Raw genomic sequence first — 24,827 nt, forward strand, 5'->3', positions numbered from 1 at the left:
CCTCCAGGGGATAAGCTGCCACTAATCCAGCCCCTCCACTTGTGCTTTGAATCCAATCCTCACCTATCCCCTTGCACTCCCCATATTTTCAAGCTCTCCCTTCCCCTTGCTCTTCCCAGCACTTAAACTTGATACAGTAGCCATGTGATGAATTAACGCTACAAAAGCCATACCTGATACTAGGCATATTATATAGAGTTCATGTTTTTGTACCCTATTTTGTAGAAAGCTGAGGTGCAAAGAGATGAAGTGCTTTGCCCAGGACACGTGGTTGGATGGGTGTGTGAATAGTTAGATGGCCTGGTGACTGGACAGCCAGTTAGATGACGAAGCTGGGTGCACAGACAGAGGTGGGCTGATGGATGGACAAACAGACAACCAAAAGGAGAAGTACTTAATCCAACCGACTGGGTTGGGGTGAAGAAGGTAGCTTGGTCTGATTTCAGAGACAATATAGTCTACTGGGGCAATAATCCAATATTCTTCATGGTCAGGAAACACTGTCAGATTACACTGAAAGTTTTGCCTAAACCTGATCCCACAATGGACAGACCAAAAGGCCATGTTAAACATAGTCACCTTTCACTTTAGCTAAGAACCTTTGAGCAAGTTACTTCATTTCTCCAGGCTGTTTCCTCACCTGCAGTATGAGAGTGAAAGTGTTATTGTTGGACTGTTGCGAGGCTTTAATGAAGTAGTACTTGTGTGCTACCAACACCAGTTCTGGAACATTATAGTTATTTTATTTCCTCCTTACTTTTGCCTCACATGACCACAAGTTTGACTTAGGCTAAAGTCCTCCAGGATTTTGGAGAACTAGTGATGAAATAAAAAATCCTATCAGGAATCATTGTAAGTTCTTAAACCCACTATCAAAATTTCTAAAAGGTCACTCTTCAAATCTTAGGTCCTAAACAACATAGAAAAAGTTTGCTTATTATTGCTAATCATGCTAAATACAGGCTTGTGAAAAGACTTCCCCAAAGGTCACAGGTCTGTTTCCATATCCCTGGAATTTTGAAGCACCTCCATCCACTCCTTGGTCAGCATGAAAGTATGCAGATTCTTGGGTGGGGTTCCACCTCTTCCCTGTTTGTGTCAATTTTTAACATCGTTCCAAGTAAAAGAAATTTTATGGAAAAATTATGCATAAGTCTCTCCTTGAGGGGAAAGACACAGCTTCACCTACCAGCTATTTTAATGAACAAGATTGTAAAGTAAGTCCAGACAAATTAAAACATAGCTGTGATGGGTACCAGGTTTCACCTGAGCTTGTATGGGGATTAGCATTTAATGAGAGGAGCCTGGGGCAGCTTCTCCCTGATGTATGCACTTTGGGGCATGATTACCAATAGCCAAGCCTCATGTATCTTGCCTCTACCCCTTCCACCTTTTCTTCACACGCTCATCTCCTTCCACGTCCTAGACAACAGGTACAGCTGGGCATTGACATATCTGAGGGTGTAAGGACTGAGACCTTTTACAGTTACAGAATTCACACTCTGGGAACAGAAAAGATGGTGTTTAAGAAGCTTAGATGCAAAAGAGGCTGAACCTCTATGTGAATACATTTGACAGAATAACTTTTGTGCAATATGCCTCTGAGATGGAGTTTAGCCAACTGACATACACCTCTTCCATGGAGCTATTTTAAAATTCATCTGTTCTTTCAACAAATATTTATTGAAAGCTGTGCTGCACCATATCATTCCTAGTGCTAGTGCCAGGGAATCAAGATGAACAACACTAGACCCTGCTCTAAAGCAGGCTTGCAATCTAGAGCAAGAGGACATGTATGCAGCGAGGCAGGGAAGAGCTGAGGTGGGTAAGCCGGAGCGCTTGGATTTGATTTCCTATAAAAAAAAGAGCTAATGTGTTCTTGGGCCTGGCAGCTTCATCAGCAAGGTTCTGCCCAGTACAAGCAAGAACTTTATCAGCTTGGAATAAGAATTTTTAGGACAATTAGAGTTTTACCTGATTTCAAGAAGAATGTCAGTCTACAAATACAAATGGTTTCTACCTAGGTTTTGATAGTCTAGGATAATGGTGCCTGTTAGGGGACCAGTGCAAGGGCTTTCTACCCAATTTTGAGGCTTCTACTAGAAGGGTGGATATTTTGTTCTTCTGGGACTGCTCTCCTGCTAGGTGACTTGGAGCTGTGCTGATACTGTGCATTCTAGGTCCAGCAGTCAGTCATATACATAAAAAGATGTACATGGAGCTTTTTATATATATTATTTCCTTGAACTATCACTATCTACCCTAATAGTAGGGGATCACTGTTACTCTTTTCATTTTAAGAGTGAAGAATTATGGCTCAGAGATTAAGTAATTTTTCCCAAATATTCAGAGCTGGGAACCTGGGAAGTCAGATTTGAAGCTAAGTCTACGCTGTGCCTTGTGTGTTCCTTAGTACCTCTAGGGGTTCCTCCCAGAGCCCCGCCCTCCAGTACTCAGTCAGGAAGTTCTGATTTGTGTTGCGTGACAGTCAACTAGCAGTTATCAGTGTTGTCTTGTTTTGAGCATGTCGCAAAAGTCAGAATTCACATCTGACCTTCTGACATCAGTCCAATACACTCACTGCTGCATTTGATTTCCTTTTTTTTTTTTTTTAAAGAAAAATGGGAATGTGAGATTCATTACATTCTGTCTACATACCTGGCATTATGCTAGAATTTTTATTTCTGCTCATGCCAACTCATTCATTTACCTTAATAGATTTGGGTTATGTCCATCTGCTGTGACAGAATGCAAGCTCCTTGAGGTTGGAAAAGAATTGTGCTTGTCATTGTCACCATTTAGACCCTCAGTGCACGTAGTGAGCACCCAGAAAGTCAACCAAATGACAGCAATTCCTACAACCCTCTATAGTGTCTGATGCCATCCCCAGTTTACGAAAAAAGAACCCTGAGACTCAGAGGGGAGTTGCAACCCAAATTTCACAAAGGGGACTCATTCTGTTATGTAAAGGGCCACTGAGCTGTCAAGGCACATTCTGTAACATCATCCTGTTTGGTTTTCACCAAGCACTCTGTGAATTTATATCTGCCTTAATGTCAAAGCAGAATCTGAGAAGGACAAATAAAGCAATTCCTTTTATTTCAAGGACAAAAATAAAGAATGAAATTATTTGGGGGGAGGGAAGCAATAGGGAGCACAGCCTGAGGCTGAATGGTAAAGGAGCATCTCAGGTTTCTGTTCCCATGCCTCATCCTAGTCCTCAGCGAGTCTCTTCCACTCACACAGACCCCTCTGCCAAGGAGAACCTGAGTGCTCACGTGCTGTGTTACCATCAGTTAGCACCCCGTAAACATCAAGGTCGCTCAGTGCAGGGCCCTTCCATTAAAATGGGTAAAAGCTCACAAACCAGCTTGTAAAGGGCCAGTGGAGGGCAGCCCAGCCATCAGCCAGCTTTAGCTTCATGCCAAGAGAGCATTCTAGTGTAAACCAGCAAGGAAGTGGGTGTTTTAGATGGTCAGAGCACAGTCTCCAAATGCAAAGAATGAGACCAAACGTCTGGGAAACTCTCCCTGGAGGATTCCATTTCTTCTCACATGTATCCAGGGTCTGGCTTGGATGTAACAAAGGAGAAGCAGCAGGACCAGCAATAGATAGGAAAGAGCAGCTGGAAGGAAAGCTTCTGTGGGTTACATAAGTGTTGCTTTTTCTCAGGCTATTTCCTTGTCTGCAAAATACCTATCTTGCAGTACTACATTATTCTGAGGATTGTCAAAGCAGAAAATGCCCACATGACCCTATAGAGTGTCCTTATATTACCTGGGTTTCAGTATCCTCACCTCTAAGAAAGATAAAATCCAGATAGTCTTGCAACATTATTGTGATAGTTAAGTGAGAAATGGTATATGCAGTGTGCTTTGCAAACTGCAAAACCTGATGTAAGTGTTAGTTAAGCCAAAAATGGCCTTCACACACATTACCTCATTTATTGTAACACCAAACCTGTGAGATTATTGAAGTGGGAATTATTGTTCCCATTTTACAGAAATGGAAAGCAGGGCTCGATAGATTGCTTCATATGCAACTTGAAGATCTTTCAGCCAATAAGTGGCAAAGCCATGGGTAGATTCCAGGTCAGTCTGATTCTAAAGCCCATTATTTTAATCCATTGCATGTAATCCAAAACATGCAGACATAACTAGTGGCTACAGATTATTCGGATAATCTTTGGAATATCAGTATCAGTTTGCACGTTATTTAGAATATGATCTTTGGGTGACAGAGACTTTATTTTACTGACTTCTGTATTTCTAGCTCCAAGTACAGCTTCTAACACATAGTAGTCATGTGTGGAAGAGTCTTCAAAGGATAAATGAATCAGTATGCATTTATTGATACCGCTGATATATCAAGCACGAAGTACCCTCTGAAATGGGTGCTGTCACGATCCTTATCTTACAGAGGAAGAAAATGAAGCTCAGAACAATTGAGCAGGTCACGTAGCTGGCAGCACTGAGATTTGGAATCTCATCTGATTCCAAGTCTTCCTCCCATCTGTCTGCACTACCTCCAGATGGGCTAATAAATGAATGGAGTAAAGTCTGCCTTCTGTATCTATGGGGTCCACATCTGTGAATTAAACCAACAGCAGATTGAAAACACTCAAAAACTTTTCCCATCTGTACTAAAAGTATACAGACTTTTTCCCTTATCATTATATCTAAATAATACAGTATAGCATCTATTAACATTGTATAAGTAGGCATGGTGAGTAATCTAGAGATGATGTAAAGTACATGGGAGGGTGTAGGTAGGTGAGCTACATACACGATGCTATCTGATATAGGGGACTTGAGCATCCATGGATTTTAGTATTTGAGGTAAGTCCTAGAATCAATCTGCCTTGGATGCTGAGGGACAACTGTACCTGATCACTAAGATCTAAAGTCCCCCAAGTGAGTGCAGGACAAAGCCTGCTACTTCTTCTCTTGGCCCCTTATGAGCTCCATGTGTGCTGCTGCCCCTAGACCCTACCCACTGGGCCCAGAAGCCTGGGCCTCTCCGGGCTCACACCTCAGTGAACAGAAGTGCTGTGTGCTGTTTACTTTCACACCATCAACCGACAGCTGGAAAAAAGTGCTGAGTAAACCCAAACAAACAATAAGCTGATCTTCTTTCCCTAAACTCTCAGAGGAAAGCTCAGGCCAGGCTCACGCCCAGCCTTCAGAGTCACCAGGAGGTCACTGCCCTTTCCAAGTTGTGCGCAAGTGGTGATAGTTTCAGACAGGACCTACGGAGGCCTGGGGCCTGAAGATTGACACTCTGTCTTCAGGAAAGCCTAAGGAACCTTCTGAAGGGAACCTGAACATCTTCCTGGAGGGTCACTGGATAGACAGTGCCTCTTAGCTCCATAATCCCACCCTTGTGTAGGACATTTTCCTACAGACAGGTCACAGGGAGAGCAGAGAGGCAAGCCTGGCTGAGCAACACGTGCACAAAGTGCCTTTCATCCTCTCACCTGTTGCCATGGTTCAACACTATCAAACAAGCCTTATTTAGGGAATATCTTCTATGCCAGCACTTGTGCTGGTTCAGTGATAGAGGTGATCAAAGGAAGGAGCCCTAGCCTCACGATGTTCCTGGCCTGACAGTGAGACAGGCACAGAAAATCACTGTAGCATGCGATATGGGATGGGAAAGAGCAAGAGAATAATCATAAGGTGAATCACAGTAGACTTCTCAGCAGGCAGGGCATGCAAGCCAAGCCCTGGGATAGACCATGTATAACATGGGGGTGCAGGGGTAACTGTATCATAGAATCCCACAGTTCTGAGCTTGAAGGACCTTACACACTTTTAGGTTCCCCCTGAAATAGATGAGAAAACTGATACCCACAGAGAGGTAATGACCTTTCCTTCCTAACAGATCAGTGACTGAGCAGGCACCAACCACACAAACCTCTTCGGACTCCCAGTCTAAAGCTTAGTGTCCTGACCTCAATTTTAGGAATACTTTCTAGAGTTACTTGATCTTCACTAAGGCTTTTTGTGTTGTCTACTTCAACGACTGCTCACTACAGCTCACCAGGGGAACAGAGAAGAGCTGTGAAGCAGTGCCGTGGTGCCCACCTTCTCTAGGCCAGGAACTGTGGCTGAGAAGTCAGGTCACCTGCCCGTGGGCGCATAGATCTGAAGCTCCTGCCCCTGGCATAGAACCATGTCCCCACTGCAGGCCAGAGCTGTCTGCCTCTCTGTCAGCAGCACCCTCTCCTGTAGGCAGCTTAGAAAACTGAGGTAGGAAGTACTGTACCTCCCCTTTGAGGTGATGGGCTTGGCAGGGTGACTGGCAACTCTATTTTTTTTAAATCTGCCCACATTTTATGCATTGGCTTCTAGGTTGATAAGGAAAGTCTGGGCCTCTAAGATCTAATTATCTTTTCTTTTTTCAAAAATAGCTAGAATATTAGCAGCTTCTAGACCAGCACGACCACTTGGAAGGCAGTAATGGTCAAAGGCAATTGAACGCAAGCACCAGTTAATTTAGTTTGAAAGAAATCTAAAGCATTAGACTTTTCACATGAATTGGAAGGCTGTTGGCCACGAGGCTTAAGAGTCAAGTCTGGGTCTCCATCGGAGCCCTGGCAGAGAGCATCTGTAGACACAGTTGCTCAGCCTCTTTCCTCAAGAGCAGTTGCATTTTGGAACCTTCACAACCTCTGCCTGCAGTAAGAACAAAGCCATTGCTGGCCTGGAGCCCGCAGGGCTTGTGAATCAGGCCCTGTGTGTTCTGCATGGTCTCACAGACGGGCCTTTGTGAAGGACCGGCCAACTGCACTGTGGCCGTGAAGTGCCCCCCGCCATCACCCCTCCTAGCTGTTTGCTTTGGATCTGAAAGCCCGTTGAGATGGTACTTGGAGTCGGGGGAGGAAGCAGCATGTTGGAGGACAGAGAATAAATTCAGCAAAAGCACAGAGTAAACTGCAGGTTTTGAACCACAACTCAATATCCAGGGTGCAAGGGTCAAGCGCCCCTCCAAATTAGAGTCAAAGCTCTAGTTCTGTGCAGGTTCCGAGTCCTTCATCCACCCCAGCCAGACCCACAAGCCCTTCATTTGGCAACGGGGACTCATCCACACTTTGTTTTCACACATAACCGGTTTTTAATTAAATTTGACTTTTTCTCACATCTGTTGGGAAGGCCAGTCCCCTTTGGAAGTGGCAAGCACAGAAGCAGAGAAAGGCTGGCAAGGGGGCAAAGCAAACAGAGCAGAGCCCTTCAATCTCTCCCATTTTGATGGGGAAATGGGCTCCAAGCAGGCTTCTGCCCAGAGATTGTTCTTGTTCGAGGGTCATTATCCATGGAGATTAGTCGCCCAAGCCTCTGGAATCCCAGCCACTCACAGAAGCCTGGGTAGGTAGCCAAGTGTGACCCTTGCTCCCGACCGGAACTTGCTCAAATCTTGTCTTTTTCTCTCTCCTCCCTTCGCCCCTCCCCTCCTGGTGCTTGCTCCCTACCCCGTTCCCCTGCCCACAGAGATCTGCGCTGCGGACTGTGGCGGCCATGGTGTCTGCGTGGGGGGCACCTGTCGCTGCGAGGATGGCTGGATGGGGGCAGCGTGTGACCAGCGAGCCTGCCACCCGCGCTGTGCCGAGCATGGGACCTGCCGGGACGGCAAGTGCGAGTGCAGCGTGGGCTGGAACGGCGAGCACTGCACCATTGGTATGGCGGCCGCAGGCCGGGTCCCTTGTCTAGTCTGCAGGACATCAATGTCTGTTGGGCCCTTCAGGGCCAGCCTGAACCTCCATCGCATGTGGGAAGGGGCCAAAAGTCCTTTCATCTGGTGACATTATGAATGGCTTTTTCTAGACATCGATTGGATTTAAATTCATTCACAATTTAGCATTTTCTACCTTAGTCTTCCTGATTTGCATTTCCCGCGCCCCAGTTAGTTGGTTGCAGGTGTTGCCCTTTCACCTTACCAGGACTAGATGCAGTACAGCTCAGTGCTCAGGAATAAGCCAGGTGACTGCCACTTAGCAGCCGTAGGCAAGTCCCATCACCTCTCTCAGCCTGGGTTTCCTCTCATAAGATGGGGACAATAAGGCACGAGAAGAGCTTAGCAGAGGCTGGCCCGAGTGGAGTGCTCGGTCCACCCAGCCACTATTAGCAATTGTGTTACCTGCTTGGGCAGCTCTGGCACAGCCCTGGCCTCCACACCCATTGACCTAGGAGGCTGCCACAGAGGCTGAAGCCCCAGGAGAGCTCTCCACAGACCCTGGCCACATCTGCACTCTGCCCTTCCCTGTCCTCAGCTTCTGTCCCATCTGCGTTTGTCTCCTTTCTCCTCACTTGGGGGCTCCTCCACACAGGCCCCTACTGAAGCAGCCCTGTTGGCAGCTTTAAAAACAAGCTGATCACTTCACTCCCCGTCTCTCTGCTTTTCCTGCTGGTTTTGTTGATTTTAAACACAGCCAGACGTTTTGCTTGGTTTATTATCCTGGAATGAACACTCACCGAAAGCTCTTTATTGAATCAACTGGTTTGTGGATGTGTGTTTTAACTTCTTCCCTTGGCGTTTTTCTGAAGGAAGGGTCTGTAATCAGATGGTGAGCACATGGCTGTAGGAGGCAGGATTCCAGGTGCCTCTCTGGCTCAGAAAGTGCCCTCGTAGCTCTTACAGAAACTGGAAGACAATCCCTTAAGCTTTTGAAGGACAAAAGAATTTTAGGCAAATGGAACTACCTCTTATCTTTTTATGGGTTTTTTTAGTCCTCTTCCTTTTCCTTTTGCCATTTGCCACCGAAGATTAGTTTATAGTCTTGATCCCTGACCCTGAAACACCACATATAAATGGCCATTGAATGCCTTACATTTTTAGTAACAGTGACTTCTACTTTTTTGAATATTTACTGTGTACCAAGTGCAGGGCTAAAAAAACTAGAACTGCTGCATTCTGTACTCCTAGCACAGTGAAAAGGTATGGTTTACTTTCTCCTTTACAGAGACCTGAGGCTAAACATCATGTAACTTAAAGAGGTACAGCAGGAATTGCAACCTGATTTTTCTCCTCATCAGCTGTTTGCTCTGCAGTCTTCACGGGACAAAGCCTAGATTTCCACTTAGACTCCCGTCTCTCACCTGGGCCTCACCTTTTTATTTCTTAGATGCACTGAGTTCTTCCCCTGATCTGTGTAGCCTCCCACTCCTAACAAAGCCCCTCCCTAGTGAAGGGTGATAGTCCTCCATACTCCTCCCTTATCACTGTCCAGGAAACTCCTCACCAAGGACTGGCTTTCCCATGTCATCCTAGGGGCTGTCTTGAAACTGTTTTCCCCACTCCTTCATTCTGTGCATGACTGAGGATGAACTGACCTTTCAGACTCCCAGCTCGAAGATATCCCATTGTTATTAAAAAAAATCAGAGCCTGAGGACAGCACATTCTGTTTTCACTCCTACTTGCTCACAGATTCCTCTGCTCGCCTTAGCAAATGCCAGGAAGTTTATATCAGCTCTTATGAGACAAAACATCTCATCTGAGTCAAATGACTGGCGACTTCAGGCCTTAGTCCAGTCATACACAATTCATGATAGGGCTTATGGGAAGGCTGGGCTATATCTAGTAACTTGGCAATATTTATCAGCCTGACTTTAAGGAGGTCCCATTTATTTTGATCCCAGGAAGTCAGACCATTCTCTCTGCCTCTCCCACTCACCCTGTTGTCAGTCTTGAAGAAACTTTCCTCCTTGGAGTTGCAGAGGTGGATTTTCCCTTGCAGATAGGAAATGCATCAAGGTAAATGTGCACGATATAAAAGGAAGGTTGACAGCCTTAAATACCAGAAAAATGTTATAGGACATTGAAGACGTAATGGACTAGTTACAGTGGTTCAGATGAAAGGACTTTGGCTCAGAATTCTATTACCTTTCATTGTCTGGTAAGCATTTTCTTTGTCCTTGTCTGATTTCCCTGCATGGCAACCTTCTCTCTATGGATCTCTACTGTGGCCAGCTGCATCTTCATGAGAAACTGAACACCTCAGCTGAAGGAACACTTCAACACGCCTGTAGTATAGAGGAGAAGGGGGAATGAAAATTAAAGAAATGATAGTAGATGCCTTCCCTTTTCTTGTTGAAATGGAAATGAGAAGAAATCCTTTTTAATCTTTGATGATAACAAGGAGTATTTTCTTATGTTTCCAGGGAAATTCACTCCCAGTGAGGGTCATTTAGGAAAAGAAAATAACTGCTGATGTGAAAAGTTAGAAATTTGAATTGTTAAATGTTTTTCATTCTATCAGATTTCGTTTTTTATGCAGTGGGTCATTACCAGGCAGCGACTTCTTACACTGCAGTCTAGCCATTTCCCACAGCAGAGGAAGAGCTGGTGTCCATGACACCAACTTGGAGACCTCCAAGTAGTGGAAACAAAAGAGAGGAGGCTCTGTTTTTTATACACTGCTGCCTCCACAAATAGGAAAGAACACCTTGATTAACCTACAGGAAGAATGAGTTCAGAGAATAAGAGGAATCTAGACTCCTTATGGCCAAGTCCCCAGTGTAAGAAGCTTTTTACCCCAATGACACTTCCCAGAGCAGATTATTATGGTAGGAATTAAATACCTTTATCCCCCTCCCGTATCTTTCACAGAAGCAACTTGATTTTTCTCAGAAGAGGTTGGTTTTCAGAAGAAAGGGGAACTTGAGAGTGGCATTCCCTTTCATGACAGTATTTTTTTTTCTCAGAAGGCCCAGACACTTCAGTATGAAACCTCATTCCTTGTGTTAGGAGTTGCGATCTCTTTGCATCTGGAAGGAAGGTCTGTAGTAAAAGTGCGGTGGGAATCACACATGACTGCTTGGATCTCAGTTTCTCTCCCTGTGCCTCACAGAATAGGGTGGTTGAAGGAGGTCCCCAAGGGTAAGAAGTTCTAGCCCTCTCCTCTCCTGCCTGAAGAACTGTACTCCCATCAGCCTAAAACTGATTCAATTCCTCTTAGCAAGGAAGGAAAAAGGGGTTCTTCATTTTTGTCTCTGCTTCCTTGACACTAACAGCCCTATGGCATATATGGAACCCAGTTTTCCTAGTCTAGCAGTTAAGGTAAGATGGATTGATTTGGATCTGTATCTCAACTATAAGGTCAACACAGTCTTCAAAAGCCTATTTTTGGGTGTTTTTTCCAGAAATTTTTATGGATCCCTTAAATTCAGGGCTTGACTTCTGATTTCCATAGCAAAATCTAAAAATCATAGTTAAATTTGAGAAGGTGTCTAATTTTTTCCTGTTTCTCTTAAAACACTACTAACATTTTGGATCGATTGTATGTTGATTTTGATTATTTTATTCACCTCGATGCTTCTCATCTATAAGGGCTCAGAACATGTGTGTGTGTGTGATGCCAGCTTCTGATTACATTTATAAAATCCAACCTTGACCCCAAAGCTGTGATTGTTCAAAATGCCAGATATACAGAATTATTTACTCAACTTCAGGAAAGCTGTCCAATCATATAAATCCTGATTCTTAAACAAAAGCCTCCTCTGGGAGTAAAGATCAAAATAATACTCTGATGGTGCAATTACTTGAATGAGCAAAACCAGACCTCATGAAGCAGGGAATTTATAAAGAAAGCCACAGAATCTTTTGGAGTGCTTTGTCCATTTTTGAATGCTAGTGCTCAGGTTTCTTTTTCGCAATCAGACAATTCTTCACCAAGAGCTCACGAGTCACCCACAAAATGCCAGCACTTGTGTGGTAACCCTGCTCCTCCCTCAGAAGCTGACATCCAACAGGACAAATTGTGACAAGGAGAGAGAGAGAACTTACAGGGATCTACCTCAAGCTATCAGAGCATGGGTTGATTGCCGATGATGCTGGGAGACTGCAGCACACGTGTGATAGAGGTGGGAAGCTGGAGGCAAGCTGTTGGGATTTGTAGGTTCCTTTCAGGGTGGGTGCCATTGGCCACTTATTCACCAATCCTCATCCAAAGAGAGAAGAGCATGACTGTGTCCAGGATATTAACAAGAACATCTCTTTAGTGCCTTGTCTCCAAGTCTGGGCAATTATAAGCAGAACACATTCCACCTGTTTCATCTGGCCTAAGGTGGACCAGTGACGCAGCTGTTAGAGTTGACCGGAGGCTCCTGAAGAAGAATGGAAAGCTTCTTTCTGTGTTCTTTATAACCTTGACAGGGACCCTGAAGCTTCTGAGGTCATCTTGAGAGAAATTCATAGAAGCCTTTATTGGTACAAGCAAGTCACTGGAAGAAGTGCTCATACTGGTGGTCATAGACATACCAAAGAGACCTAAGAGCTCCCAGACCAGCCTCATAACAAAAGCTCAGAGTCTGTATCACATGATACACATGAATAACAAGAAGATAGTATGCATTTAGGAAACATTTGTGCAATGGCAAAGAAATAAATATGGCCCATGAGCAAAGTTGACTGCACTGCTATCACCCTCATCCTGGAGTCCCAAGAAGAAAGATGCAGAAATTTTGTGAAGATGCGAGAATTTGGTGAAGTCTTCTGAATCTATCTTCCATAAAGCAAGCTTATGAACTTTGCATCATCTTTTCTTTAAAGTTGGTACTTCAAAGCCACAAATTTTTAAGTGGTTGTACTTAAGAGCATATGGGTCAAGATTCCCAAGCAATAACAGCAGCAACAGTACGAGTTTCTGCATATGCCTTTTATAAATAAATGCCATTTGACTTCAAAGACCTAGTTGTCACTTCCATTTTCAATAGCTAGAGATAAGGAAGTCCTGTGCCATTTTCAGACATGGTCTTGGACCTGGTATTGACTGGCTGTTATCAGCTTTTGGATTCACAATGTAGCTTGAGGTCTCTTTGTAGCACAGGAATCCCTTTTGATTTGCAGAGTCAAGATTTGAAGTTTTGAAAATCCTCCCTTATCTCTGGGAAAACTCACAATGTTGATTTATCCGGAGCCTGCCTCAGTCACTTCTGGCTTCTATTGCTACCTGTGGACTAGCGAAAAGAGCAAGCATTTTTAAAAGTATTAAAAACATATTTGCATTTAATAGAGATCATTATTACTACATAATTTTTTTAAATGAAATGGCATACAAAGAGAACACAAGCCCTGGAGTCAGCGCTGGTTTTTTTATCCTATAGAGTGGATTTAATCTTCACTAACCCTCAGAGCCGTGAGACCACCATCAAGTTTAGAGATAATCAAAGATGTTTTCTCTTCAGAGAACTCCAGTGTGGGTGCTGGTCACCCCACCTCTTCTATTACTATGCTCAGAGTTATTGTAAGAATTTATAACTAGGACTTTCCAAAAGACTGGGCAGATCTGAGAGCTAAGAAAACCACCTGGTCCAGGAGCTCCCATGTATTCTTGCTCTTTGATGGCAAAGCTCTGATATCCTGGGCAATGGTATCTAGGAAATTTTAAACCATTTTCCAAAATTAAGTGAATACACTTATCCCAGGCTAATGTAGTAAATAAACTAAGAATCAAGGAAGTCTTGTCCTTAGCCAGAGACATTTCCTAGACTATTTTTCATGTGGGCAGTCCCTGTGTTTGGCATTCCATGGCTTTGTTTATTCACTCCTGCTTAATAAACTACTCTCCTTCACATTCTTTTATTTCCTGCTATCCTGCGGACTCCATGGCCTCCGTAAGAGAGAAGCGATGCATGCAGGCCCTGTTAAATCTCTTGCCATTTTCCATGTGGCTCTGCAGCTTTCAAGAGCATATTTCTTCTTGAAACACCAACCACATGGAGACCTGAATTAAGAACAGAGTTTCCTACCCACCAGTCTTTTAAAGCAATAGTGTCTGTCCATCCAGAGGATTGAAAAAATAAAATTCATTTTTTTAGTGATGAGATAAAGAATGTGATTATTGTTTATGAACTTGTAGGGCTTTCAGATCAGGCCACACTATTACAGCTGAGTGCTGTCCTGTGGACTTCTGATGCATGTGAGAAATCGAGCTGAGGATGGGTGCAGCCTAGCTGAAGGCCTGCAGTACATGAGAAGAGAACCATCTGTGTAACCTTTCTGGGAGCACACAAGAGGGTAGGAGTGAAGGGAAAGGCAAGAGAGAGCTCCTCAAAGCAGCCTCCAGGGGAAGGTGTAGAGGCCAGCCCTGCCGTGATCATAGACAGGCACCCCCATATATGCACATTTGGTTTACACCACAGCAATGTTTAATACTCATCCTCATGAACACACAAAGCCTTAGTTTACCAAATAATTCAAGGCTTGAACACAGCCCCTGCATTGGAAAGCAAAGCGTATGCCATTTGTCTTTTGAGCTAACAAGCAGTGAGAATTGCTTAGGTTTTCTTTTCTTTTACTTATTTTTCTCACAGTGACATCCATTGACTTATGCTTCACATTCTATGTAAGATGAGCAAAGTCAGGTTGCATCTTACTTAAAGCACCAGACATTCTGCATTCAACTGTATGTGGGCCTGTGCATACGTGAAAAATCCAAGAATGGCAGACAGACAAGCTAGTGGTATATTTGACCAAAGACTCTGCCCACTTCCCTAGTACATCTCAGAGATTATTCAAATTTTACATGTTTCTAAATTCCAACCTCTTGGGAACACTTCCACCCAGAGAGTTTGCTCTAAGTGCAGTTGCTTCTCCTTTGGGAGGTTGGGTGCTGCTCTGGACGGACACAGGGACAAGTTCTAGTTTTCTGTAAACTTGGAGACACCTGACAGACAGAGCAGGAGTGGCCACTTGTGCAGCTTTCCATCCTTTCTCCTTTTTCCTTTACCCATCCGTCTTCTTGTTTATATGATCACATTTCCAGTCCCTGGGTCCCAGAATGAATTATGTCCCTTTTGGCCTTTCTTGGAGAATCTGCTTGCTCTCCTTCCTTCTCTCCTATATCATCTTGTCTTTGTTTTATTTTTCCCTCATGGCAAAGCCCTGTCCCAAACGTGGGGCTCATCTCTGTGTCTCCTTAGCACCTGGCATGGTTATGTGGCAGGCAGTACTGCACTTGCTTGCTCCTACCTTAAATGTGCTGTCTTTTATCTCCCAAGCTCACTATCTGGATAGGGTAGTTAAAGGTATGGTCTTCCTTCCTCTACTTTCCGGTTGTCTTTGTGTGTGTCTGTGTATGAACATAAAAGAAGAAATATGTCTATAAAATGTATATAAACCCCATAGCATGACGGTGTCTAGTTGCTGCCACAGCCACAGCTGTGTCACAGTATTCACTGCCCAACTTGGGTGGGTTTTTGGTCACGAGTCGGTTGATATACCTGGAGTGTCATTCTGTCGCTCAGATCTGTTTGTGACATTTCCATTGTGCTGTTGTCCTTCCCTGCCCGCACACACCCTTCACCCTTTCCACTCCATCTATGTCTCCCTGCGTGTTCCCTGTGGCCCTCGGTCCATCAGAAGTAAGATGCTGGGTACCAGGCTGGGTGACCCGAGAGAGGAAGAGACCCAAGAGCAAGCTGAGAAATCTTAAGGAAAGTAACGTTCGTTCATCGCTGTTGTGTCCATTCATCCAGCAGCCACACGCAGAGCTCCCCACTGTGCTAGCACAGGTGACAGGCTCTGCTGACACAGGGGAGACAGATCCTGGCCCCAGGTGTGGATAGTCTATTTGTTTGTTGTTTGTTTTCCTTTTCAGAGAAAGCCTGGCTTTGGTAAGTTTTACCTATGAAGAGTATTTCTTAAAGGCAAAGTAATTCATGACATTTCAAACATTTGCATGATTTAGGTGATGCCCAATTTCCAAAAAGGACTCATTACTCTATGAATAACTCTCAGAATGATCAGATGTGTGTGCTCTTAAAGGACTCTTAACTCCCTGAGAAATATCATGTCACACTTATTTTTTCATCCCCAAGCCCTGACATCGCATGTGACGCAAAACATTTGCTCTCTGCTTAGGCACACATAGTCTGTATCAGACCGCCAGAGTCAGAACGGCAGCTCCCACACCTGATAAGCTGAGTGACGTTCAGTGAGTCACTTCACGTCACACTTTAATCTCTAGCAGGGCCGACCTCATAGGGTCAGCAGGAGGATTCTGTGAAATAATGAAAGTTAAGGGCCAACCACACAACAGGAATGATGCTCAATAAATCTGAGTCACACTAGTTTATCATCATGTTCTTATTCTTGCCCTTAATTTGGAGAAAGACTTTATTTGTGAGATTAATTTCTGGAATTGAAATGGAATTGAATTGGAAAAGGCTGAATTAGACTGTAATAAGAGAGACCAACTGGTGTTGAAACCCTTTTGGAAAAGGTGTTGGGGAACGATTCTGACTACACACTTCTCACCTGGGACAATTTAGCCAGACACAGCAGTGGTGTTGCTAGGACCTGTCAGAAGGCTGAGGAGCAAGGTTCTTTGCATTCCACACACTCGCCCTCAAGGAGGAAAGAGTATTACCTCAGAGCCTTTTTAAAAACAATATTTCACACCTTATCATCAGGAATCTTCAGGATCAACTCAATTTAATCATGGGATTTTTTTCTGCCAATGTGAAGGCTTTCTATACCTGTGAGTTTTAAGTGAACCCTGTGCATGTTTTTTAAGGAAACAGATTTGATTTAAAAAGGAAATGGAAGCTGACTGGCTGGTCCTGGGTCACATTTCTAGGAAGTGATTTGGTTTTCCCAGTCCAACCCATGTTTCCAACATTCTTTCTTTCTTTCTTTCTTTCTTTCTTTCTTTCTTTCTTTCTTTCTTTCTTTCTTTCTTTTTGAGTTAGGGTCTCACTAAGTTGCCCAGACTGGCTTCAACATTGTGACCATCCTACCTCAGCTCCCAAATGGCTGGAATGAGAGGCCTCAGCCATCACACCTGGCCAGTCACACCTGGTGTTCTAATTCCTATCGCCATATGTCACCAAGAATGTCCCATAATTTCCGATATACTTTTCTTCTAAGTCACATGTTCCAGATTGGCATCCTTACCAGGAAGTGGCCCACATTCTTTTCTAAATAAATATTCTGATCTCTCATTCAGAAAATACTAGAGCCAAAGTTGAATTAGGTCAACGAATTTAAAAGGCAAATGTTTCTTGGTTAAATCCAAGTCTTAAACAAGCCCATTTCTGACTGATATTCTGGATTAGGGTACTAATTCTAAAAAAGAACTTGGAGATCTGCACCATGTAAGTTCAGGACTTGTTGGAAAAAAGTTTGTATTTTGCAATCCAGAGAAAAGCCAGCTTTTCTTTTCTCTTTCCAGCTGTATTGGTAGAGACCAAGTAAAAAAATATACCCACACAATTATGTTGGACCCCTTAAGTGCCAGGAAACATGCATACAACATAGCGGAAACAGCCTCTTCTCTTGGGGTGCCTGTGGGCTAGCAGGAAAGACACTAAAATAATTTTAACCAAGTTTAATGATGGGGATATTAGGGGAAGTCCAGGGGCTGTTAGGAGGGAAACCTCCAGCAAGTTAGGAAAGAGGCTTTCAGACTGTGAAACTGAATATAGGTTGTAACAGAACCACTGAAGGTTTTTAAAAGCCAATGGCATGGATTTGTGAATTGGAAGACTATCTATCTGATCTTACTGTGAAAGAAAAACTGATGGGGAATCTTGAGGGCAAGAAGTCCCATTAGGAGTCTATTGCAGTCATCCAAGTAAGAAACGATGGCAACCCTGCGTAGAGAAATGGATGTAGAGATGGAAAAGTTCAGAGGGACAGAAAGGAAAACACAAAAGGGAGGCATTGGATATACGATAGATGTACTGTATAGTATTGGCCTCTTGCTACTTAACTGAAAAATAAATACCTTCAAGGATTCTGAAAGTCTTCTGCCCACACCTGATGTAAGCTGCAAGGAGTGTCTTCATAGGCTTAAGCAGAACTTGAGCATAAAGCAGCCCCTTGTCATTTAAAGGGCACCACTTCTTTTGAACAGTTTAGCCCTTCTGTAAACGTTAAAACTACATTATTTTGGCTCCAGCAAATGCCTGGTGTGAGCCCTTCCAAAAGGGATTGTTAATGTCACTTGGGTCTCTGAATTATTGATGAGTTTCGGGGTTTGTGGAATTAATGAGCTTCCACCATGGGGAAGGATGGGCATATTGCTTTAAGAAAGTCGGCAAGTCACCCTGGAGGAGGCTTCCTTGAGCTGCCTCATGAGGGATGTGATTATTCCAGAAGCAGACTGCTGGATGAGGATGAACCTCATTCTGTGCACCGGTCCTCTGAAGTCCCTCTGAAACCTATAGGACAGCTCAAGAGTTGTCAGATTACAGCCCACAGACCAAATCAAGCCCCTCACCTATTTTTGTAAATAAACTTGTATTGAAACAGGACAGTGTTTACTCACAACTTGTGTGTGACTACTTCCCAGCTGCAATAGCAGAGTTGAGTAGTTGCAACAGATTCCATGTAGCTCACCAGCCTAAGCTATTTCTAGCTGGACCTTTACAGAACAAGTTTGCTGACCCTGGTCAAGACAACTCCCATGGCTTTTTAGTTTGCCCAGTTTGTCTTTCTGTAAACCCTACCTCGGGTTAAGGTAACTACTTAGAATATCACATGCCTTCTGTCCCCAATAGAAAGTAATGGTGAGTAGAAAATTTGGATATTATGTTCTAGCTGTATGGCAGGCTTTGTGTGCCATGAGTACTTCATCTTATTTATCTCTCTCAGTAAATAGCCCCATACTAAGAAAAGACTGGGCTCAAAGAAATTTAATATTAGGCCTGTGTCACACAGCCATTGAGTGCTAGACTTAGCCAATGATATTGCTCCCAAGCTTGGGCTCTTAGATAAAAGTTTTTTTTTAATCTTGTAAGAGGCTACATCTTACAGGAAAACAAAGCAGTCTACTAGCATTCTTGAAAATTCCTCCAAAACTAATTTCAAATATAAATGAGACTTAATTGAAAGCAATTCCCAGCCAGATGCATAAAAATTTAAGTGAAATTTATTGGGGGAAATTTATTTGTGTGGTCTATGCTGGCTGCCAAGTCAAAATGTTTGGGTAGTCACCTGCATGTCACAGTACTATGACACTTTTATAACTTTTATAACTTTTATAACTTCTCCATCACTTTTTGGAGGTGGTCAAGCTGGTGGTTTTCCACCCTTCCCAATAACTCTTGCTTACAGCCACGTATTCTGTATTTCCTCCTAAACCTCCATAGAGCTCCCTCCAAGGCTTAGAGTGTACCCTCAAAAAATGCTCCTTCCTTTGAATGGACAACACAGTAGCCAGATGGATTGATGAGTTGCTGTGTGACCACCTCAAGTGGAAATAAATGCGTTCTTTTCTGTTGGAGTGACAACTATCAAAAGTCCTGAGACACTCAAGTGTTAGGTTCTAATTGTTTATCCACCCAGTATGTGTGCCTTGGGCCAGGTCTGATGTTCACAGCCGTTTTCACTTTTGTTGTCCTATGTAACAATAATGAGTGGATTTTTCCCTTATTTGGTGGCAGAAAATTCAGTTTGCGATCATATTTATAGATGTTTGCTGCTTATAATACTAAAACAAATTAAATTTTCTAGCTGACAGAGTGCTTTCTTGCCCATACCTCTCCCTGAGACCAGGCCAGGGCAGAAAGAAGGGATAGCTGTGTTTTGGTGACCCTTTGGAGAAAGGAGTGGCCAGCATTATTAAAAGGAGGAAAGCCAAATGGCAAAATGAGGCTGAGATGACCTCTGTAACTTAACATACTCTCATAGATCTCTGAGCCCCAAACACGGAGAGGTCTGAAAAGATGATGATCAAAAACCTATAAATCTATTTGAATAGTAATAAAAACTCCCCACCTCATCCCAGGGCCAAAGCAGAACCAATGCAGAGTCTAAGTGTGCCTGGCCCTCCTTGATTTGGTCACCCGCAGCCTCGCAGATGGGCATAGCTGTGGTAGTTCCCACTGTGTTTTTTTCCTGTCCCTCAGCAGTGAGTTTTTTGCTTACACAAATGTGTGTCTTTTGATAGGCTGCATGCTCCTCAAGAATGAGAACTGGGTCTCATTCGCCTCTGTGCCTCTAGTTCTGGACCAGGGAAGCGCTTAGTAAGCGACAGGCAGGCAGAGGGATAAGCAGAGCAGCCTGCCTGTAGCTGCATTTGCACGCACAGACGGTGCGAGTTTGTCGGTCTCATGACAGCCCTTGGAGCTCCTCTGGATGCAGAGCCCTCTTCAAAGTGTAGTGTAAACATGACGGCAAGAAAAAGGCCCAAGCTCTCTTGCTCAGAGATAAGACAGCCTTTAGGCAGAAAGTACAACAAAGTAAATGAAAGCCCTGAGGTCAAATAGAATTGACCTAGCAGCAAGAGTTGAAGAAAGCAAAATCCTTTGGAGTAAGGTCTAGAAGTGCTGAGGGACAGGAGGAGTAAGAAGATGTTTCCTTTGTTGCAAACAGCCACCGGGGAAAGGGGGAGCACAAGAGAGTGACCAAGAAGCAGAGACCAGGAAAAAGCTCCACGGGTCAGATTCTAGTAGGCCACATCCACTGACAGCAGCTCCAGAATCATGATCATTGGTGAAAGTCAGTGCTGTAGATGCACAAGGCAAAGCCTTCATACCTGTCCCTGCCCCATCTGACAGCAACCATAGCAAGTCCTATCCCCTTTCTGAGTCTCACTTGCCTTCTCCGCCTCCAGGGCCTGTGTGGCCTGGGCGTGCTGACAGATGTGAGAGCACTGCATAAGCTGACAGGTGGAGCGTGAATGTACGTGAGGGCAATTGGCCCTGAGCATCTAGACCTTGACCTTGTATCCTTTGTCTTGCAGAGGGTTGCCCTGGGTTGTGCAATGGTAACGGCAAATGTACTTTGGACCTGAATGGGTGGCAGTGCGTCTGCCACCTGGGCTGGAGAGGAGCTGGCTGTGACACTTCGATGGAAACCGCCTGTGGAGACAGCAAAGACAATGATGGAGGTAGGATTCTGGTACCCATGCGCTCAGGCAGCTCCAAGGATGGGAGCCCCAGAGTGGAGGGTGAGCAATTCTGGAGTTAACAGGCTATCAACACCAGCTGTCCAGTTAGGGTCCTCTGGGGCAAGCAGAAGTATGCACAGGTGGCCTAGAGAGTGCATACTAGTTCCTTTTGTATCCATTTAAATTAACTAATGTAAATAAAGTTAATTACCATCCAGCAGCTGATATAAATAAGACAGAGTTTTCAAATAACTCCACAGTTGAATGAGTTGCCTGGGAAAAGTATGGGTCCCCCTTGTTGGGGACAGATTAGAAGAGACCATTCTGTATCACAGAACCTATTATGGTGGGGACACGGTATGCTTCTACACTGCAGGTAAGCTCTATTACCTTGGTTAAGGTCCTTTCTCTTCTTATTCTGGTCACAACTGTTCCCAGGCATATCAAAGGACACCTTTATCTCCACACTCTCTGTTCCTGTGGGTTTGTAATAGTATTTGCCTTTGCTTTGAATTTTTTTCAAGTGCTAGACATTCAAAGCTCAACAAAGCAGGGGCTAATCTTGTAGAATAAAGGGACCTGGGTTCTAATTCCACCCCTGATTTTGACTCCCTCTGTGTCCTTTGGCAAGCTACTTGAGGTCTCTGCATTTCACTCTCCATATTTATGAAATGAGGCCGTTGGACCGTAAGGACCATTCCAATGTTTTATCAGTCATAAATTTGCCTTCATGTGTCTATGAGATAAAGTGGCATAAATACAGCCACAATACGTTCTACTTTCCCTCCTGGAGGATGCCTGATTTCACCAATCTCAGAAGGGTTCTTAAGAGAATAAAAAGATGGAGATATAAAAAATCAAAACAGTTTGCCCTTCTTTTTTAATGATGGCCTAACAGTTGACCTAGTCCACACATGTTTATGCATGATTTCTACTATACTGCATTGGCAAAGAAAAACTCAGCATGCCAGCCTTTGGAAACTTTGTACTTAGAAGGTTTCTAAACTCTGAAAGCACCATAAGAAGCCAACAGTACGACCTTGCTTTGAATTATCTCCAGCAGCCTAGAAAGGGCCATTTGGGACCACTGGTCTTTGTTCAAGCCACCTTGCAGTCCTCCTATATGCTGCCTTAGGCCAAGAGGCAGTGGCTGCTGGACCAGGTGCAGAAAGCCTAGGTCCAGAGGAGCAGCTGTCAATAGGTGCCTATGGGCCTTGGTAGATACAGGGGCAGTTGATGCAAACTCTCCTTCTGAGATCTTGCAATGTTGAAATGTCTCTTAATCAACATGAAACTTGTGGAGTTCCTCAATCCTTGTGCTGCATAAATATCCAGAGCTTCTATTATGAGACTAGGCTTTCTGACAGGCCTAGAGAAGAGCAAGTCATGTCCCTACACTCCAGGAACTCAAATGTGGGAGAAAGACCCAAAATTAAGTGCTAACGGCCTGTAATAAGTGTTCTTACGAGGTTGTACGCTGGTTGCTGTGGGAGTCATAAAACTTTCCTCGGAGAAATGATTCTTGAATAGGAAGACGTTTCCTGCAAAGGAATGGGCTTTCCACTCTGAAAGATCATCACAGGGAAAGGCAGGGCAAAGCAAGGAAGGGTACCACAGCCCTCTCTGTGGGCCAGATAAAGAGCAATCATGTTTGCTCTTCATAAGAAAGAGATGTCAGCCTACATTATCTGCATGGTTAGCTCAGTACCACCACCCCCTTTACTTTGCCCGTGTGGGCACAATTGTAATGACAGATAGTAACATTCATGGAATAGAAGAAAAGGGAAGAGAAGTCATTCCCTTCTCAAGCATCCAGAATCTTGACCAAAGCCTCCAAACAGCTGTTGAACATCTGGGCAGCAAAAGAACTGAATGTCTTTGGGAAATGCAGAGGAAAAGCACACTCCCTCATCACACATGCAGAAATGGGTTACAAAGCAGAGTTCTTTTATTCTGTCCATAAAATGCAGTATTGTTGTAACCTCTGTTTGCCATACTTCAGAGCCAACCCTTCCAGCATGAACGCTCACAAGTTTATGTGAGGCCTGAGCACACGGTAGCCCAAAGCCTCACTGCTTCAGTGGGAGAAAAAACTTGTCATAGGAAATGGGACTGATCCAGTCCCAGGGGAATGGAGCCTCCTCCAGCTGCTCTGAGAGATGAGCCAGCAGAAAGTGAAAAAGAACAATCAGAAAATCCCCAGCTGCGGGAGAATATATCTCTTGCAATTTTTTGAATATGTTATGGACCAACATGAGTTTGTACATATTTTTAGCAAAGCTATACAAAAGCACTGTAATGTGAGTTCATTCACTCATTTGACAAACAACTGATTGTCTGCGTCACGTTGGGCCCTGTCCTGGTCACAAGGGCTTCAGAAATAAATAAGACATGGTCCCTGCCCTTAAAAAGTTCATAATCTAAAGGGAGAGAGAAACAGCTGGTACTTACAACACAGGGGGATTATTGCTGTGATAAAACAAGAGCCACTCATTCAACTGATGTTATCAGGTGCCCGGGTGCACTACATGGGCCATCACAATTGCAAACACAACCATCTGGGGAGGACAGGTCATCAGTTGGCCTTGATTTCTCAGCTGTGAAATGAGGAAGTGCCTCACTTCAAGTGCCTCACTTTCACTTCACTGGCTCTCCAGCCATGGCAGGGCAGGGCAGTGACGACGGTACGGAGGGTTCCTGCTTTGCAGGTTTGCACAGATGAAATAACCATAGGGCCAAAGGGGGCAAGGCTCACCGCCACTGGCCTCTTTATCTCTGCTGGGCCTTCCCTAAGCGCACCCAGCTTGAGACGAGGGAGAAAGAGGGCAGTTCTGTGCAGAGCACTGCACGGGGCTGTCTTCAGTTCAAGCCAGCACACGTGTGGGGCTTCTGCTGTCAGCTAGGCACCTTGCTCCTTTGTGATGGGATATAAAGATCCATGAGCACGGCCCAGTCTCTCCCTCGGGAAGCTCACGGTCATTTGGAAGAAATTGTCATCCAAATGACTAGATATAATGGAAGCAGGATGAAATAAGTACCTTTATTTCAGTCATAACAGGGGATGCCGCATAATCCCAGATAAATAACTCAGAGTGAGGGAATTAGTGTTACAGTCACCCTGAGTTGTTGTTTGCGGTTGAAATGACTTGGGGGCATGGAGAAGGAATTAGCAGAGTTAAATAACAGGACTGCAGGGACATCAGAGAAACCAACTTCAGCTCCTTCCCTCTGCCCGCTTCATGTTGCAGACAGGGAAACTGGAGCCCAGAGTGTTGTACATCACACACTAGATAGTCACACCAGTTCAGCCCACGTTAGAACCCAGAATCCAGCCACTGCACAGGGCCTTGTGCACCCGGAGCGTTTCGCCTTCTCCTGGTGACATTTCTCATGTTGGACGTGCTGTGAGCCCTTACTCAAACCCAGACAGCAGCACCACAGAGGCTACAAGGCTGTGATAATAACCCGAATGTCGTTTCAGTCTGCAAAGCAATTATGCATCTACTCCACGACACTGAGGAACTGGCTTTCTTATTTCCTTATTGTTTCCTTTTGGTGTGGACCCAGGGGCTTAGCTGGCCAGGGCGGAATCTGCCAGAGCCTGTAGGGTCCAGCCACATTAGAGCAGCCTTTCCCCCTACCCAGACCTCAGACACAAGGCACCATCATATGCCAGCACACCTCTCAAACCACCTGAGGATTTTCATGTCCTCTTTTCCCAGCTTGCCAGGCTGAAAGCAGCCCTTTTCAAATTAAACTTGAATATCGAGTTTCATGAAGAATGCTGTTGCAGTGTTTTTAAGATGTGAGACCAAAGTTACACAGTATGGCTGAACTGGGAGCAGCTTTATTGGTTTGTTTTTGTTTTTCATGTATGGTTGCTGTCTAGATTTTAAAGCAGCAAACAGATCCTGAGTGTGACTCGGTAACTTCCATGGCTCCTGGTCCTCGGTCAGGCTGCTCTGCCATCTAGCCTGCCTCCTGCTGTACCCA

At 44.4% G+C, this 24,827-nt stretch overlaps 1 protein-coding gene across 8 annotated transcripts in view; it reads left to right on the top strand.

Moving 5' to 3' along the window:
* The window catches only part of Tenm4 (teneurin transmembrane protein 4), a 715,396-nt gene that overhangs the window by 593,631 nt on the left and 96,938 nt on the right, over positions 1–24,827 (top strand). For all 8 annotated transcript variants that reach the window (XM_013511959.1, XM_013511956.1, XM_013511957.1 and 5 more), the window contains 2 exons: positions 7,491–7,676; positions 20,688–20,834. In XM_013511959.1, coding sequence (XP_013367413.1) covers positions 7,491–7,676; positions 20,688–20,834 — 333 coding nt within the window. The remainder of the gene's footprint in view (positions 1–7,490; positions 7,677–20,687; positions 20,835–24,827) is intronic.

Source organism: Chinchilla lanigera, unplaced genomic scaffold, assembly GCF_000276665.1.
Source record: "Chinchilla lanigera isolate Chin_1 unplaced genomic scaffold, ChiLan1.0 scaffold00013, whole genome shotgun sequence".
NCBI lineage: Eukaryota > Metazoa > Chordata > Mammalia > Rodentia > Chinchillidae > Chinchilla > Chinchilla lanigera.